General features: G+C 39.2%; 2 protein-coding genes across 6 annotated transcripts in view; one reads left to right on the top strand and one right to left on the bottom strand.

Moving 5' to 3' along the window:
- IQGAP2 (IQ motif containing GTPase activating protein 2) overlaps window positions 1-18,146 on the top strand; it is a 267,396-nt gene that overhangs the window by 179,585 nt on the left and 69,665 nt on the right. For both annotated transcript variants that reach the window (XM_074328812.1, XM_019728145.2), the window contains exons 13-14: window positions 1,565-1,728; window positions 16,224-16,314. In XM_074328812.1, the coding sequence (XP_074184913.1) occupies window positions 1,565-1,728; window positions 16,224-16,314 (255 nt within the window). The remainder of the gene's footprint in view (window positions 1-1,564; window positions 1,729-16,223; window positions 16,315-18,146) is intronic.
- On the bottom strand, window positions 3,025-12,554 carry F2RL2 (coagulation factor II thrombin receptor like 2). 4 transcript variants are annotated; one of them, XR_012495082.1, is made up of 5 exons: window positions 12,337-12,554; window positions 7,449-8,284; window positions 4,999-5,062; window positions 3,977-4,085; window positions 3,025-3,549 (listed from the first exon to the last, which is right to left on the bottom strand). XR_012495082.1 is itself a non-coding variant. In XM_074328814.1 (4 exons), exons 1-3 carry the CDS (start codon window positions 12,398-12,400, stop codon window positions 5,030-5,032), a joined length of 933 nt encoding a protein of 310 aa, XP_074184915.1. In that variant the 5' UTR covers window positions 12,401-12,554; the 3' UTR covers window positions 3,025-3,549; window positions 4,999-5,029. The 4 variants fall into 4 exon arrangements, 3 of the variants coding, with proteins under 3 accessions (XP_074184915.1, XP_074184914.1, XP_019583705.2); XM_074328814.1 differs by lacking the exon at window positions 3,977-4,085; XM_074328813.1 differs by lacking the exon at window positions 3,025-3,549 and having other exon boundaries at window positions 3,791-4,085.

Genomic DNA, 18,146 nt, shown 5'->3' with positions numbered 1-18,146 from the left:
TATTTTATTTATTTTTTTTAAGGAGGGTGCAGCTCACAGTGGCCCATGTGGGGATCAAACTGGCAAGTTGGTGTTATTAGTTAGCCCTGCGCTCTAACTGAGCTATCTGGCCATCCCACCTTCACCCATTTTAAATTGGGTTTTCTTTTTAGTGTTGAATTGTAAGGGTTCCTTATGTATTTGGCATAGTTGCATACAGGTATCTAAGTCCTTTATCAAATACAGCGCTTGCAAGTATTTTCTCCCATTATGTAGGTTGTCTTCACTTTTTTTGATGGTGTCCTCTGAAGCACAAAGTTTTAATTTTTATAACATCTCATTTAATTTTTTTTCTCTTGTTGTTTGTGTTTTTGACATCATCATTGAAAAGTAGTGCGTAATTCAAGGTGACGAAGATTTACTCCTATATTTTCTTCCAAGGGTTTTATAATTTAACCTTTTACTTCTAGGTCTATGATTCACTTTGAGTTATTTTTTTGTGGAGTGATAATAGGGAATCCAACTTCATTCTAATGGATGTAGATATCCAGTTGACTCAGTGCCATTTGTTATAAAGACTATTATTTTCCTGTTAACTAGTCTTGGCACCCTTGTCAAAAATCAATTGATCATCAATGTAAGGATTTATGTCTGAACTCTAAATTCTATTCCGTTGATCTGTATGCCCATCCTTATGGCAGTACCATGCGGTATTAACTATAGCTTTGTAGTTTTGAAATTTGGAAGAGTCCTCCAACATTGTTCTTTTTCTTTCTTTTTTATTAGTTTCAGGTGTACAAAACTACATAGTGATTAGACATTTACACCCCTCAGAAAGTGATAACCCCAACAAGTCTACTACCCCTCTAATACCGTATATAGCTGTTAAAGTACTATTGACTGTATTCCCTATGCTGTACTTTACATCCCATGACCACATTTTTATTTTTTAATTAGAGTTGACATTCAATATTATTTTGTACTAGCTTCAGGTATACAGCATAGTGGTTCTTTTTTCAACATTGTATTTTTTATTCTTGGTCCCTTGCATTTCCATATGAATTTTAGAATCAGCCTGGCAATTTCTGTTAAAAAAAAAAAATAGGCAGCTGGGATTTTGATAGGGGTTACATTGAATCTGTAGATCCATTTGAGGAGTATTTTTATCTTAATATTATGTCTTCCAATCTATGAACAGGAGATTATTTTTCCATTACTTTAGGTCATCTTTAATGTTTTTCAATGGTGCTCCATGGTTTTCAGTGTACATAGCTTATGCTTCTTCCGTTAAATTTATTCCTGTCTGTTCTTTTTGTAATTATAATGTATTTGTAACTGGAATGTATTGTAAATAGAATTTTTTTCTTGATTTCATTTCAGACTGCACATTGCAAGTGTATAGGCAACTGATTTTTGTACATTGGTCTTTTCTCCTGCATCCTTGGCTATACTTATTTATTAGCCCTTACATTTTTGTGTGTGGATTCCCCACCCTCCCCTGCTAACTCAATCTTTGCCATTGGTAATTCTAGAGAACTTATAATGTACTGTAACTTAAAAGGAAAACTTTTTCTTCATTTTCTAGGAATTGTGGCTGTAGGGTACATCAACGAAGCTATTGATGAAGGGAATCCTTTAAAAACTGTAGACGGGCTGATGTTACCTACTGCTAAGATCAAAGATGTCGACCCAGAGCTCGCTCAGCACTACCAGGATGTTTTATACCAAGCTAAGTCACAGAAGCTCGTGGTGAGTCTCAGGAGCTTTGTTTTTTTCCAATTTACAGACTGGGTGAGGAAAAAGGTGGAAAGGAGGATTTTTTTAAAACCATTTTTCCTAAAGCTTATGAGCTTCTTGTCCCAGCAATTGCCTGTGGATCAGAATGGAAGGGATAGGGCTATCATTTTCCTGCCATCAAACATTGAGGGAAAGCCAGCTCCAGAGCTGATGACTGCTTCTACTCTTTTACTGAAAACTCAGTGTGGGTGAGTTCCTGTTCAGAATCCAAGTTATTGGATATTTACTGAGCATGTAGTAGGTACATAATGCAATATATAGCATCTGGTATGGGAAAGGGGATCCAAGGAACCCAGGATACCATTGAATGTTCTCTGTCTTTATCCTCAATGCTAAGAAATTTATTGAGGCAGTAGGCATTCTCAGATAGACTGCTTAAGTAACAGTAAAGTATGTGGCAAAGTCTCAAAATGAGGAATGCACAGAATGATTCAGAGATGGTTGGGATTGTTGTGGATTAGAATCCTAAGAGAAGCTGAGCTGGCGTGGAGACAGAGTAGGAGCTGGGCCTGAAAGGTAAAAATGAGTTGGTTAGGTGGGTGGAAAGCAGGATGATGCAGGCAGGTAATGGGTACCAGCATGGTTTGTTCTAGGCATAGGAGGAGACTGACCTGTGACCTGGCCAGAGTCCCCATAAAGAACAGAAGGTTTTATCTGGCTGTGGAGCTTGTGATATTATAAGGAGTCCTACAGATACTGGCCACTATTGGAAGGGTACTGGACTAAGTGGTGAGGCTGTATAACCTGTCAGTGGAGAGTGGGAGTGACGCCACCTGGGACCTAGCCACTCATAGCTACCAAACAAACCCAAAAGGGGTGAGCGTCTCCTCTGTATGGGTCTTTAGAACTGAGAAACTGCCTCATCTGAAACAGGAAATGTAGCTTTGGTTAGAGCAAACATTTATTGATCACCTGCTGTTTGCCAGGCATGATATTAGGTACTTGATGCATATTCTCAGATAATCCACGTAACAGCCTCATGAACTATCATTATTACCATTTCACAGATAATGAAACTAAGACTAAGTTGTCCCAAGTTACCCCAAAATAATTAGTTCTGTGACCATGCTGCATTCTGTGTGATTCAGAAACATATATTATGGTACATTATGGCAGATGGAAAAGGATGTTTATCATAGCATTGTTTGCAACAGCAAAAGACCAAAAACAACCGACGTGTCCATTGGAAGGGGACTGGTTAAATGAATTGCAGTATATACATACAGTGAAATACATAAAAAAAATGAATGGATTTATATTAGACAATTTTTAATATGTATATGTACTGTTAAGTGAAAAAAGCAGGCTTCCACATACATAAAAATGGGATACACCCCCATATATATTTACACTTATGTGTGCATAAAATACTTCTGGAAGGAGACTCCTTCTGGAAGGTGAACTAGGTAGAAGGCTGATATAAATGGGAGACTTCTTTTTCACTCTGTTTTTGTACCGTTCAGATTTTTAAAATTTTGACAGGGTTGTGCATGTATTACTTACTCAGTGTTTCTAAACTTTCAGAAAAAAATGTGAACAGCTCACAAAGGGCTACTTCCCACAGTAACTTAGTCTAGTTTCTAGAACAGGACCTTCTGCTCTAATCCAAGTGTTCCCTTCAAAGCAACAACCTTCAACTCAAGTCATTAGAAATATTTTGGCATCATATAGTCCCCAGCAGGGTACAGCAATGATTGCCTCTGGGGAAGCTCATTGAGTGGTGAAGAAAGAAGATATATTTTCTAATCTTTTTAGTTCTATACCATGTATTACCTATGAAAAAAAGAAAAGAAAAAAACTTAATAAAAATTCACTCAAATTAAAAAAAAAAAAAAGTAAATTCTGTTCACACTGCTAAACTGCCTCATTAAACGTGAAGAAAACTGTTCCCTAAGGTAGGGGCTTCCAATAGGGATAGCAGTAGCATGGCCTGACCCCCTCTGCTTTACAGATACCCTCGCAGAAATCTTCCTCAATTGAGCCTCACAGCAAGCGTGGGTGCTCTCTTATCTGATGTGAATGAACCTGAGGCTTGGGTTGAATGCCGTGCCTGTGAGTGGGAGAATGAGACTCGCATCTAAGCCTTGTGTTCCCACATCCCAGCGGGAGGAGAGTAGGAGACCCAGTCAATGAGGAGGAGGGGACCACCTTCTGCTGTCCCCACTGATGTAGCTGTGGCCCTGGCACATAGCACACTCACCGGCATTGGAAGACACAAGTTACTTGTTTTGAAGACAAGACACCATTCAAATCTTGGCGTTGCCACAAATTAGCTGGGGATTTTAGTCAAGTCACCAAAGTTCTCTATGCTTCAGTTTTCACACATGTAAAATGAGAATAATAGTACCTGTCTTATAGGATTATGGTGAGAATTCAATAATATACATATATAATATAATAAATGAATATATTTTATGTTGGTATCTAATGCATATCAACATATATATAATTACATTGATTATGACTGTATATAAGTGTTAGAGTATTTAGCATGGAGCCTGACACCCCAAAAAAGTACTTAAGTTATATAGGTAATGTTGTTATGGGCACCTCTAGCTGCCACACAGGTAAGGGGTGAGTGATGTCTGTGTCACGAAGTCCTTACTAGACATAGGCCCTGCTCTGTCCACAAACCAAAGTTGGAATCTTCTGTGTACAGAGTAAAAATAGACCTGAGTTCCTCACCTCTCACGGCCACATGGGGGTTTATTTCCCCTTGAGGTGAGCCTGACTCTACAAACTTTTCATAGGCAGGCAGTGGAGGTCCCCTCCAGAGCATTGCAATCTCAGGGTTCTAGATCAAGATGGAACTCCACAGCCCTGCTCCAAGGAACCCAGAAGCCTTCCACAAGTGCCTATACAGCACCAGCTCTCTGCTGTGCCTCCTTCCTGAGTATGAAAGCAGTAGCTTTAATAGTGTAATTACAGCATCAAATATAAGCCTAGGATCTGGGTTCTAGTTCAGGCATTAAACTACCTTTGGCCAGTAAAATTAGGGTCTTGAACTATATTGGCAACAGCTGACACATTTAAAACACTACAGTTCCAAGCCATGAATCTAATTTGGCTAAATTCCTATTTTTAAACAGTTTTCTTTCTCTGGCCAGTAATTTTGAAACTTTCTTTTCTCAGCCTGTTCTCTTTCCCTGGGGGGAAAAAATCTGATTTTGTTTATTTGGTGGGGTTTCTGTGTTCCTTTTTTAACCTTTGCTGTTTCGATACCTGGAAGTTTCCAGTTGTGTGTTTTATGGTGTTATTTCTGTGCCTTGCCTTCCCAAGTCCAGCCCTGGAAAATCATAGAAGAAAATTGTATTACTGGTATTATCAGTAGACAACAAAGCTTGTGCCAAAGTACACAGCATTAAAAGTTTCAATGATAATATCTTCTTAGAATGGATGCTCATTTTTATCAAAGGTTGATGACAGTGATATAAGTTGGTGAAGATTCTTAGTCCTTGTTAATGGTATTTCAAGGTATTTCAAGTATAACCTTGTGTAGGCACCAAATTCCTTTTATCTCTTGAGGAAATTCTGGGTAATGGGCATGTTGGTACACACAGCAGAGAACACTTGCTGCCTCTGGAGGTAGTGAGTTGTGAGCTATTTTAAAATTGAAGGCTTTGCTTAAGAACATCTGAATTATACCCCCCAAAAGGTCTGTTTTGCTGCATGTGTATTTGCTGCATAAAAATTAAGCGTGCTCTTAACAAGTAAATATTATTGCATGTTTTCCCTAGATAAAACTATATTACAGATGATGGCTTTATTTGCAGAAACAAATTCCTTCCACTGAAGTGTTCATCATCGTAAAACTTATTTTAGATTATTTTTCTTGCTTTTACGTGTTTACCTGATTTTTATTCTCCACATAACCACACACATATGTGCATGTTTTTTTTTAACCTAAGTCAAATGAAATAAGAAACTACATATTCAAAACTATGCATTTAAAATGTTTTTTATTGCTTTGCTAGTCACTACAGAGTATATGGTCAAAGTACATTCCTACAGACTTGAAAATTTATCTCAGCAATCCTTCATGCCCTTAATCACTAATAGCTTACTTCCTGTCTAATCCCTAAACTAACGGAGATATACTCATTTACCTACAGGAAGATAATGGGCGTTTATAACAAAATATCATTTCCCCATTAAAAACTGTCTAAGAGACAAAAATAATGGAGGCATTATTTTAAACTTCTAAATGACTTTAGGAGTATATTCTTAACTTAGCTTCCTTTTTTTTTTCTTTTTTTACATGCCCAATCAAAAATGATGTTGTCCCATGTCATACAGAGTACTTTGCTTTCTCAGTATGAATTCAGTGGGCTTTCATGCCGTTAAGACGCTTTGGGATTTTTATTCTTTCATTCATTTGACCACATGCTGTATAAAGCATGGAGCTGGGCCCCACAGACCGTGAGGAGACCTGGACCTGGGGCTGCTACCAGCAGCATAAAGAAGGGAGAGGACGAGCCCTTCTCTACTATACGTGGTGCTTAAGTGTTTATGGAATTAAGACTTGTGTATAAATGAACTGTATGAGTATGTAAGTGATGTAATGAAAACACAAGAAAACGCTGTGCAAGTTCAGATTAGAAAACTGAACTTCTAGCTTGAGAATCAGGGAATAGTCTTTCAAGGACTTCAAGAGATGGAAAGGATTAAGGCAAACATGTTAGAAATAGCTTTCCAGTTAGGGGCAGAGAGAGAAAAAAATCACAGCAAAGCAAGAAGCTTGGCAAGTGCCTCTATCACAGGCAAGGTTTATTGGGAAGTAGAGTTAAAAAGTTAGCTAGCTCTGCATGCCAAGCTGAAGATTTATAGTTTGTTCCAAAGCAGTAGAGAGGCAATGGAGGTTTTTGAGCTGGGGGTTTTGAGTGATGTATTCAAACTGATATTTGAGCAAGAATAATCTGGCCAGTGGCCCACAAAATGGAGGATAGATAGGCTGGCGTAAAGAGAGTGGCTGGAAGGCAAAAGTGGGACTAGGATGATGGATCCTAGTGAGAGACATTACAAAGATAGCATCAGCTAATGAAGCAGCCATCAACATGAGAGGCTGAAGAATCAAAATTGACACCAGTTACTGAAAACTGCAATCTTAGCTTCTCCTCATGCTGTACCCTTGACCTAGTCTCCTTCAAGTCATCTAAAGTAATAACCTCATAGAAGTAGGGAAGATGGAGATATAAAGAGCTTGAAGGACCAGTCAGACAAATGTGTCAGTTGCCAGTAAGAGAGTGGTGATATCTTTTCTCCTGCACTGGTGTTCTTAAAATACTGATCAAAATTTTTAAAAAGCTATTGCTTTTGTAATGTTTTATTTTGAAGCACTATCTCTTAGGAGCTCAAAAATGGAGCTAGAGAATAGAGCTGCTTGCACTTATGCGCATGTTATCCCATGAAGGTATGTTTTCACAAATAGCTTTCCTTGTTCTCTAAGATGATTTCACTATTGTAAGGTAAGCAGTGGAGTGATCTTTAATTTTTGACATGAGAAAATAAAAGAATGGATCTAGGCAACTATTCAGACTACCAAGGCACAAAGCTATGAGATAGATAAAGTATAAGCCATCAGTGTTGTAATAGTAGGTGGCATGGTGAATAATAAGTATAATATTGCTTGGAGCAAAGCAAATGGTAAAGATCACGAGAATGAGGAGACTCGCCTTAACATACCACGACCATCTCTGATCATATGTATTAAGTGTCCGAATGATGGCTGTGTAGCAGTAGATGATGACCACAAATGGAATTAAGAATCCAAAGAATGCCAAGGAGATGAAGTAGTAGAGTTGGAAGGGAGATGAAGACTCGCATGTGTTGTGGACATCATGGCAGGTGGTAATGTCCAGCTGGACAAGATAATACTCCTGCTTCAGGATGAAAAATGGCAACATGTATAAGAAAACTGTAGCCCACACCAATCCACATGTTACCAAGGCATAGGTGCGCTTGGGCAGCCCCCGGTAAGTGAAAGGATGGACAATGGCTAGGTAGCGACTGATGCTGAGGCAGGTGAGGAGCAGAATGGAGCAGTACATGTTGCCATAAAAGATGACCGTGGTGGCCCGACACATGAACTCTCCAAATACCCAATTGTTCCCACTGAGATGGTAAGCTATTTTAAAGGGCAGTGTGGCACACAAAAGAAAATCTGCAATGGCCAAGTTGATGTAGAAGATGGTCATACAGATTGGTCTGGTCCTGAAGAAGAGCATCCACAGGGTCACTGCGTTGGCTGGCACACCTACTGCGAACAGCAGGATGTAGATGGCGGGTATCAGTTTGGTACTTAAGGAGCTGCTCAGATACCCCATGGTAGCATTACTGACGTGGAGATTTGAAACTCTTTCTTCAGGGCACTTAATATTTACACTTTTGGTTCCTGTCCAACCTTCTATGGCCGAAAGGGGGAACTCTTCAAAAGAATTTGGGGGGGCTCCACGAAAGGTCTTAATAGATAACATTGGCTCTGCCAAGTTGTCTGAATCATTTTCCAATCCTGTAATGAAAAAGAAGTATTAACAAATGGTATTTTGCTGACCCATATCTATGGTTCAGAAGGAAATAAAACTAAATGTATTATGCTACATAATTTCTGTAGTTTTAAAATTTAGAATCATTTTTATTTTTTAAAAATCATTATAGTTCAGGCAATCAACAGGCATATGCTATGCCCCAGCATCATGCTAGCCCATGCAGGAGCAAAACCTTGATGACATTTCCTTACATGTAAGTAATTTGTAATGCTGTTGGAGGAAACAAAAATAGTACATCAGACCATTTTAGGCCAATGTCATGTTGATTATAAACTGTATCGGCACTCAGACAATAGTTAACAGATTTAGATGTTTGAGCAAAATGTCAAGGAAAATATAAATGTAAGGAAAGATGAGTGAGGTTTGTAAAGAGTTAGAATTTCATAGATGAATAAGATTCTGGTAGATGATGAATGGGCAAGGGCTTACTGTGGGCCGGCATGGGATCCGGGAATGTCAGATAAGTTAATTCAACAAATGTTTATTGCCTACTTGATTGCATAAACTTTTAAATAAACTCCATCCCTGTCTTCAACTCTCAGATTAGTAGTGAAAATGATACACAAAAATGTATTGTCTTATGCTAATAAAGTGCATCTGAGAGATGAAGTTGAAACATGAGCTTACAGCCAAATCTCTGAAGGACCTTTAAACTGTCCTAAGAGATCATGTGTCCATTGATAGATGCTGGAGTTGTACAATAAAAAAAGTATGCACAGAGAGATGACCATTGTGGTAGATGGCACAATGGTGCCCCAAAGATTCCATGTGCTAATAATGTATGGAGCATGTAAAAGTGTTACCTTACATGGCAAAAGTGATTTTGCAGATGTGATTAAGGATCTTGAGATGGGAAGAATATCCTGGATTGTCCTCATGGGCCCAGTGTAACCATAAGAGTCCTTATAAGAGGGAGGCAAGAGAGTCAAAGTCAAAGAAAGAGACATTTAAAGATGCTATGATGCTGACTTTGAAGATGGAAGAAAGAGCCATGAACCAAGGAATGCAAGTAGCTTCTAGCAGCTGAAAAAGGCGAGAAAACAGATTCTCCCCTCGACCCTCTAGAAGGAACAGACTTGTAACCTCCAGAAATACAATGTTTTGCTTTAAGCCACGATGGTGATTTGTGATAGCAGCAATGGAAAACTAACACAACCATTATATAATTTGTGTTTAAGACGACTTTGGTGATAGTGCAAAGAGTAGACTGAAAAGATAAGAAATTGGAGGCGAGGGGGCCTGATTTGGAGTCTACTGTAATCATTGAAATTCAAGATGGTGAGTTAACGGAACTAGAGAATGGCAGTGGAATGGTAAAGATGAATACATGAGACTCTTTGATGGAGACTCAAAGGGACTGGGCATCCAACTGGCTATGGACGTGGTGCTGGAGAGTCAGGAGGCAAACATGACTTGGACGTTTCTACTCTAGATGACTTGGAGGAGGATGGTCCAAGGCACAGGGGGAAGCTGAGATCTCAGTTTTGAGTATTCCTGAGTTTGAGTTGCTGATGGGATAGTAGTATGTAAAATGTCCCAGGACAGGTTAGAAGACTTATGTGTGGAGCCGAAATGAGAAGTATGGATTTGTTTAGTCTGCATAGAGGCTGTAGTTTAATTTAGTAGGAGTGGTTGGATGGCCTAGGGAGAGATGTGAGGAAAGAAAACATCCAAAGGCAGATTTTAGGGGCAATGTAGATTTTAAGGGGAGACAAGACGAAAAATCAGAAGATGAAATTGATAATGATGATCTGAGCAGTTGGAAATGGAAAAAATAAAGGATAGAAACACAAATACATACTATAAACACTGGGCCTTACGTGGCTTGCTGATATTCATAATCCTAATTCTTGAAAGAGCAATTTCAAAAACAAACCTTCATACTCAAACCTGTTTATCATTATATAATTTTTCCATAAACTCATCTTTGACACGTGTAGAAAGTAGATTCTCTCAAATTTCTGTCACCTTAAGAAATTTTATGCTGAATTTAAACCTCATACTTACCGATTTAAAATACCATTTCTCTGCCAATTCCTTTTCACATGACCTCTGAGTTTCTACATGTTGAATACTTGAGGTTGGTGCTAAGTTACCTGGTTCTCATTTAAAGCCAGTTTCTCTTCCTGTTTTCCTCTCTGCTAGTTCACCCCTGGTGAAATTGAAGCCTACCTCATCACGCTGAGATTGCACAAATTGAATTCAGTGTGTAACATAGAGGGAGAGTTTTGCCTGAACAAGTAGGGGCAGGGAGGTGCTCAGGTGTTGTTTAAGGGAAGACAGATTAAAGAAAAGGAAAGAAAATTTTGGAAGTGGTGGTGGTTTGTGTCTATGTTTAGATGTGAACTGTGAGGCATGTTGTGTGACACTTGAGTTCAGCCACACAAATCCTTCTGCTCACTTTTGCATTTTGGAAAATTCTTGTGTCTGACATCACCCAAAAAGAAGTGCCTTTCCAGATAGGCACAAAGCTTGAAAATGGTGGCTGAGGAACATACTGTACGAGTTGTTTGCCTTCAGGATCTGATAAGAGAACTGTTGAAACCAAGTGTTTGTCAGCTTTCAGAGAATTCCTGCGATTGAGCAAGACATCCTGCCTGAAAACATACTGAACGCTGACTGTGGAAAAGTCTTGATTCTTTCCCATGAGAATTCCAGCTGATCTGGTTCAGCTTGAATAAGTCTTTTATGCTCGAGCACCTGGTTTTCCTTAAGAATAGAACTCACTGTTAAATTTTATTTTTTAAAAAAAATTTATTTGAGTTCTTTATACAGGTTTCCATTCAGTATAATGTTTCAAAAATGTTTTTCAACCTGGGAAAACGTCTTAGAGAGGCACTGTTCCACAGGGAACAGACTGTGGCCACTTCACATTTCTCCCCCATCCCTAATGAAGAAAGCAAATTCACTGCCTTTTACCCAATTACCTTTGAATCCCCCCTTTTCACTTCCACCAAACCCCACCAGCATCTTGAAGGAACCACCTCCACAAACCTCTTTTGCTATTCTGCTGCATTTTGGTTCATCCACTCCCAGAAATAGCGCTCAATACTATTCATAAATCCCACACATGCTACTATCCACAAGTTCTCTTAGCACTCTCCTACAACCACCTCGGTGATTCCAACTGGCAGTTTTAACAACATTCCTTTACAAAGGTTTGGATCTTTTTTGTGTAATTTTGGTTTTCTTGCCCCTCATTGCTCCTCTGCCCAGCGCTCCCACTGCCCAGCTCTCCCACTGCCCAGCTCTCCCCCTGCCCAGCTCTCCCCCGCCCAGCTCTCCCCCTGCCCAGCTCTCCCAATGCCCAGCTCTCCCACTGCCCAGTACTCCCACTCCTAATAATGTTGACTGGAGTTGTGGATACAGATCTATCCCATATTGGTTAATTTTGGAGCAAGCAGGAGATTACAGGTTAATGTTATGTTGGCGAAAATAGGAAACACATTAAGAGTTGAATAATAGTATTTGGGAGACTTCATTTCTAAAATTTTAAAATCATATATGAAGGTAGGGAAAACTCCCTGCTACCACTGAAAGTCAGAAAGGGTATTTCATTAAGAAACACTAATTTGTTAGCATTATTGATTATTGAAAGCAGACCACTCAATCTTCCTGGGAATATTCTGGTTCTCCCCACTTTATGTCTTATCAGAAGGTACAAATATAGGATTTTTTAAATCTCTTTAGAAAGTGCTATCTTTGCTGAGTTAGAGGAAATTCTTACAAAACAAAAACTTCTCACAAATTGATTCTTGAAATAATTGTAGAGATCTAAAAATCTTGACTGTGCCACAAATTTTTAAGTATAAATACAGAACGCTAAGTCTGATAAGGTTTGAATAGAGTGAACGAACTATAGCTATTTTCACTTCCATGATGCCACCTTTTAATAACTAAAATCAAACTCTGCCTTTTGGGTTGCAATTTGTGTGAAATACCAAGAAAATAGATTCAGTTGACTCTTCTAACACAAACCAGCACCTCCAGCCTACCCTGTAAGAAAAGAGCTTACCGCTTTGACAAAAAGTGAGCGACAGAAACGTTACTCCAGCAGCTGCAAAGATGAGGGCTTTCATCTCGATGACCTGAATCCTGTTTCCCAAACGTTATCAAATGTATAAAATTAAGGAGCACGGTTTCACCTCAGCTCCACATGTTAACAGCAAATGGAAACGGTAGAACTGTGCTCTCTCGTGCTCTGCAGGCAGGAAACTTGCCCGGGTCCTCTTCAGGGAAAGGGTGTGACAGCACTTGTGTTTCAGTGTGCATGACTCAGGCTGAACTCCTGAGAACATTACATTATTCCGGGAGAATCATTTAACTCTTACCCACCTTTAACAATCCATTCTGAACAGATGCTGTAAATCCCTCCCAGTATGCTATGTGCAGTGAAAGAATACAGATAGTGTACTGTCCTTTACAGAAGGAAGCTGAACAGATGCTGAGTAGCAATGAGTTTTGACTCTGTCCCATATCTCATTTTACCTGTTTAAAAATGTGGTTCCAGAGTGTGATTTCTACTTAATATTTAGCTGTCAGAAATCGCCCCACCTGCTATTTCAAATTTTAATTCTTAAACTCATTACATAATTACAAATTAAATAAATTGTGGAAAGCAAATGTTTTTCATGAAGTTAAAATTGTTTAAGTGCTTAATTACTTTGAAAATTCTTCATCAGTGTCACATTAGTCTGAATTTGTCATCTGTACCTGGCCAGAACTTGGTTTTATAGTATTTTGTTTTGCCATAGTTCAACATATTATGAACCATTCAATAGGGTCAGATCAAAGGGGAGGGGGGGTCACAACACTGTTTAAACTAAAATCATAAAACAACATTGAATTGTGCAGAGGACTCCCTTTATTTCATGGGTGTTGGTGAGCAGGTCTACAATAAGCTCTTTTTTTTTTTTAATTGTAAAATATACATAACAAAATTTGCCATCTTAGCCATTATTAAATGTTAACACAGTAACACAACTCAGTAGTATCAAATATATTCACACTGATGTGTAACATATCAGTTTTTATGAGTAGTTCTATTCTAGAGGATGTGTTTTAATATGGAGGAAAAAATACTGCATTATAACTGATTTTCCTATAATTAACGAAGCTTCAGGTTAAATCCGAAGTCAGACAACCCAACAGCCTGTGTCCCATAAATGAAGCAAGAATCAGAAAAAGCAAATTTCATGTGAGACTTAAAGGTTCCGTCGATATGGAAGGAAGGAATTGATCTGTGTAAACTTTTCACAGCTTGATTAATTTCACCACCCCAAATTTTACAATCAAAAGTCAGTCTTTAGTACTTCAACTACATAACACGTGACTTCAACTACATAACAACTACATAACACAAACTGACATAAAATGCTATTTTATTGTAGAAATAATAACCAAAAAAAACAAAGTATTGAAGAGAGGGTACCTTTTTGTTTAATTAAAATTTTCTAGGAATCATCTAAATTCAGGAATTTATTACTTGATTTGCATATGGCCTAGTTTCTGTTCATGTAATCCATTTGCAACTCATATGTTGAACCTGGCTGTTTAGGTAGAGCCGTGGCCATCCTGTAAATATAAAATTTCCAGCCTTCTAGTGAGCAACTGAAAAGGAGATGTTACATTGGTAGGGTTCGGTTTTTTTACTTTTGGTTGTGCATTTAGCTGTAGCAAACACTTTAGTTCAATGAGTCATGATGTAATTTGTTAACTTGAATTCATTTGATTTGCAAAGTCTCTCTTCAATTTGGCTTATAAAACTAATACCTTCAGCTTGGAAATGGGATTGGAAATGGGAACTTCCTTCTCATCTGCGTAAACGTTTGTATGGTGCATCTTCCACAGTGATAAGTTATGAAGGAATTTGGTAAATACCCTTCAAAAAAACTGAGATGCACATCAGTGAACTGATATGGACCTTAGTATTAGGCTTTACTTTCCGGGAGGGTTCGGGTTCTCTTTGGCCATTGAGACAGAAAAAATCGTTCCTGATCTCCTGTCTCTGTATTCCTTCTCTAGTCTTCAACTTCTCATCCTGCTTTTCATTTGAACCTTCCCCATTCATTCTGCTAAGAAATGGAAAATCTTACTAACAGCTGGTGGTTCCCATATGGCAGATTTAGCTCTAGACGACTGTAGATACAGGGGCCAGGCTTTCCGCAGTGGTCTTCATTCGCCCAAATGATGCAGGATGAAATAACAGAGATTTTGTCTCATTTTCAGAGCCCTTTCCACCTACATTATCTCATGTTAGTATGTGATGGAAATAGGTTTGAAGCCTGCCATGTCTTCTCTTCCCAAAAAATATTTAATTTCTACTGATAAAATTTACTTGTAATCTTGGACAAGTTTGTATATTTTATATTTATATATTTGTAGCAAGATATCAGAATCAACCGAAAAGTAAATACTAAAGATAATTCAATACCTTTTCATTGCCGCTATTACTTCCTTTTTGAAGCTATTCTTAGCTACTTAGTCTTTTCTTCCCCTGCCATTTAACACCCCTACTTACTATAAGTTCATCCCTTCTTGACTATTTCTAGATTATGTATCTATAGCTAATGTTGCCCTAATCACATATTATAATTATTTTTTGATACATCTGTCTCTTACACTAAACTGTTAGCTCTGTGAGGCCAATCACTATGTTTTTATTTGGAGTTTGGGGGGGTTATTTTGGTTTTATTTTTGTCTCTGTAGCTGATAAACGTTGAGTGTCATTGTGTTTCCTTCAAATTTAAAGTGTCCCATGGCCCTCTGGGCCACCCTGGGAACCACAGTTATTGAGTGATTGGGAGAGAGTATTTGACAAGGGTAGCCAGAGAAGCCTTTCTCAGAGGAGGTGGCATTTGAATTAAGGTCTGAATGATGAAAAACCAACAGCCACGTAGCTGGGGTAGAATGTCGTAATCTGAAGGAGGCTGGTGTGAAGATCTGGAACAGGGAGTAGAGGAGTGTGAGGTGAAGCCTGAGGGGTCAGCAGGGTCAGATCATTAGATCCCCGCAGTCCATGGGAAGGAAGTGTTGTTTCCTCCTAACTGCAGGAGGAAACCTTTGGAGGAGTTTAAGCCAAGGAGTGGTGTAAAGAGATACCCATTTTGAAGAGATCATCTGGTGGGTCTCTGTAGAGGTCCAATGTGGTAGAGGGCCAACTTGGAAGCAGCAAAAGCAAACAGGAGACCAATGCAGCTGTCCAGCTGAGAGATGACGGTGGGCTGGACTAAATGGGGTGGCAGGAGAGAAGGGAAAAATGGTTGGATTGGGAGTCTATTTGTTTTTTGTTTTTTTAATATGGACACACACACACATATATGTGTGTCTGTGTGTGTGTGTAGGTGTGTGTGTGTGTGTGTGTGTGTGTGTGTGTGTGTGTGTATATATATATATATATATATTTTTTTTAAAATTGGTGAACAGTGTGTTTCTCCAGGGCCCATCAGCTCCAAGTCATTGTCCTTCAATCTAGTTGTGGAGGGTGCAGCACAGCTCCAAGTCCAATTGCTGTTTTCAATCTTTAGTTGCAGGGGGCACAGCCCACCATCCCATGTGGGAATTGAACTGGCAACCTTGTTGTCGAGAGCTGGTGCTCTAACCAACTGAGCCATCCGGCTGCTCCACCTACAGCTCATTGTCTTCAATCTAGTTGTGGAGGGCGCAGCTCACTGGCCCATGTGGAAATCGAACCAGCAAACCTGTTGTTCAGAGCTCGTGCTCTAATCAACTGAGTCATCCGGCCTCCCCTCTATTTCATTAGTATACAGTATATGGCAGTACTTGGTAGTTGCTAAATAAGAGCTGTGGAGATTATAATAAAATGACTCCTAAGAAGCAGTTATTAATTCTGTTTCATCATCATTCACTGTTCTTTCTTTTATTCTATGACAATATTCCCAGGACCCTGCGAGTGCTTCTAAAATCCTTTGGCTCGATGAGATACAGCATGCAGTCTATGAGGCCAACATGCACCAGGACAAAGCAAAGCAGTGTAAGCCCTCGCCTCCTTTTGCTGGCTCAGCTTGCCTTGCTTGTATCTGTTATACTTCTGAATTTTTATTTTAATTCCTAATTTTTTAAAGATTATGTAATTTTTAATTTCTGAAAAGACTTGGACTCTTACCAATTTTCATTCTTGAATGCACGTATACAATAAGATCTGTTGGTTACACTCTTTTCTATGATTCGGTGCTATCTCCAGCAAATTCTGAGAATGTTGCTGAACAAAATCCAGGAAGCAAAAAGTGGTTTCTAAACTCTCAAATTTATAGTTTAATCAGGTCCTTTCTTATTTTAATCCTTAGAAAACTAACCTGTCTCTGCTTAATGAATGCCCATCCTCCTTTCCATGCCTTTTATTGTTTTACTCAGGGTTTTCCAGAGAAACAGAACTACATATATTTCTTTTCTGGAAAAAACTAAGATAGATAGATAGATAGATAGATAGATAGATAGATAGATAGATAGATAGATAGATAGACAGATAGATGATAGATCTGATTTTCTGAAAGTATTATATATAGTATATATGCTGTCTGTCTATATACACACACATATATATGGACAGAGAAAGAAATTTATTTTAAGGAGCTGGCTTATGCAATTGTGGAGACACTAGCAAGTCCTGAATCTGTAGGTAAGCCAGCAGAGGCCAGGTGGCAGTACTTAATCACCAAAACATAAATGGATGTACTTACTGTGATGGACAACAGAGTCAAAGCCATAATCAGAATAATCTGATTCACAGACAACTATGGAATTGGCTAATTGAATATGGTTTTCCTAGAAGTGAAAAAGACAGTCTACTAAATTCTTACTTGATTTATACAAGTGGGAAGAAGAATTCTAGGTCAAGTGAATAGAAGTATAACTTGAATCATAAAAACAGAAAGTCATGAGAGATGTCGTCAAAATGACGGCGTGAGGTGAGCCTCTGTAAAGCTCCCCTGGAAGTTACAACTAATCGAACAACAATAACTCCACAAAGGACTCCCTGCACAGCAGACAGGCAAGACGAAGAGGCCCACTACTGAATTCACCTCAAGGTGGGCGAATCCTATGAGCGGGGGAGGAGGGAAGGGAGAAATGCAGAGACGGAGCTGCGTGGGCACAGGACGCAGACCAAGCTCAGTGCTCCAAGCTCGCTGCATCCCGGATCTACCGCAGCTGCGGGAGAGGGAAGCACTCGGATTGCTAGGGCTCTGCTTATGGCCCACAGGACTGAGGGGGCAGCACATAACATGGCTGAACCCAATGTTCACGGCAGAGACCTCAGAGAAAAGACTGAGGGAAGAAAGCTGAAAACGGTGGTTTAAGCCCTCACTGCCGAGTAGAGAACGGAAGCCTTAGGCACTGAGACTAGCCGCCCCCTCCCACCCCTCCCAGAGCTCGCCCCGCCCCCACCTGCCCGGTGCTAGAAACAGAACAGTAGCAGTGTCACATCAAAAGAACAAAATATTTGCTGTTCTGAGAACTGTGGACCGCAGACACAGATTCACAGCCCAACTAGTTCCGGCAAACATTTATCTATAAAGACACATGTGCTCCAATATTCATTGCAGCTTTGTTTACGGTGGCCAAGACATGGAAACAACCAAAATATCCTTCGATAGATGAATGGATAAAGAAGTTGTGGTATATATACACAATGGAATACTATTCGGCAGTAAGAAAAGATGATATAGGAACATTTGTGATGGATCTTGAGAGTATAATGCTAAGCGAAATAAGTCAGACAGAAAAAGCAGAGAACCATATGATTTCACTGATATGTGGTATATAAACCAAAAACAACAAAAGAACAAGACAAAAACAGAAAGTCAT

The sequence above is a fragment of the Rhinolophus sinicus genome, linkage group LG03, assembly GCF_036562045.2.
Source record: "Rhinolophus sinicus isolate RSC01 linkage group LG03, ASM3656204v1, whole genome shotgun sequence".
NCBI classification, from domain to species: domain Eukaryota; kingdom Metazoa; phylum Chordata; class Mammalia; order Chiroptera; family Rhinolophidae; genus Rhinolophus; species Rhinolophus sinicus.
This window is presented reverse-complemented; position numbering and strand designations above follow the sequence as displayed.

Coding starts and splice junctions, on each gene's coding strand:
- F2RL2 (XM_019728146.2), bottom strand. CDS start 12,400: ATGAAAGCCCTCATCTTTGCAGCTGCTGGAGTAACGTTTCTGTCGCTC. Junction 8,285..12,336: donor GCTCACTTTTTGTCAAAGCG/GTAAGCTCTTTT, acceptor TTTTCATTACAG/GATTGGAAAATGATTCAGAC.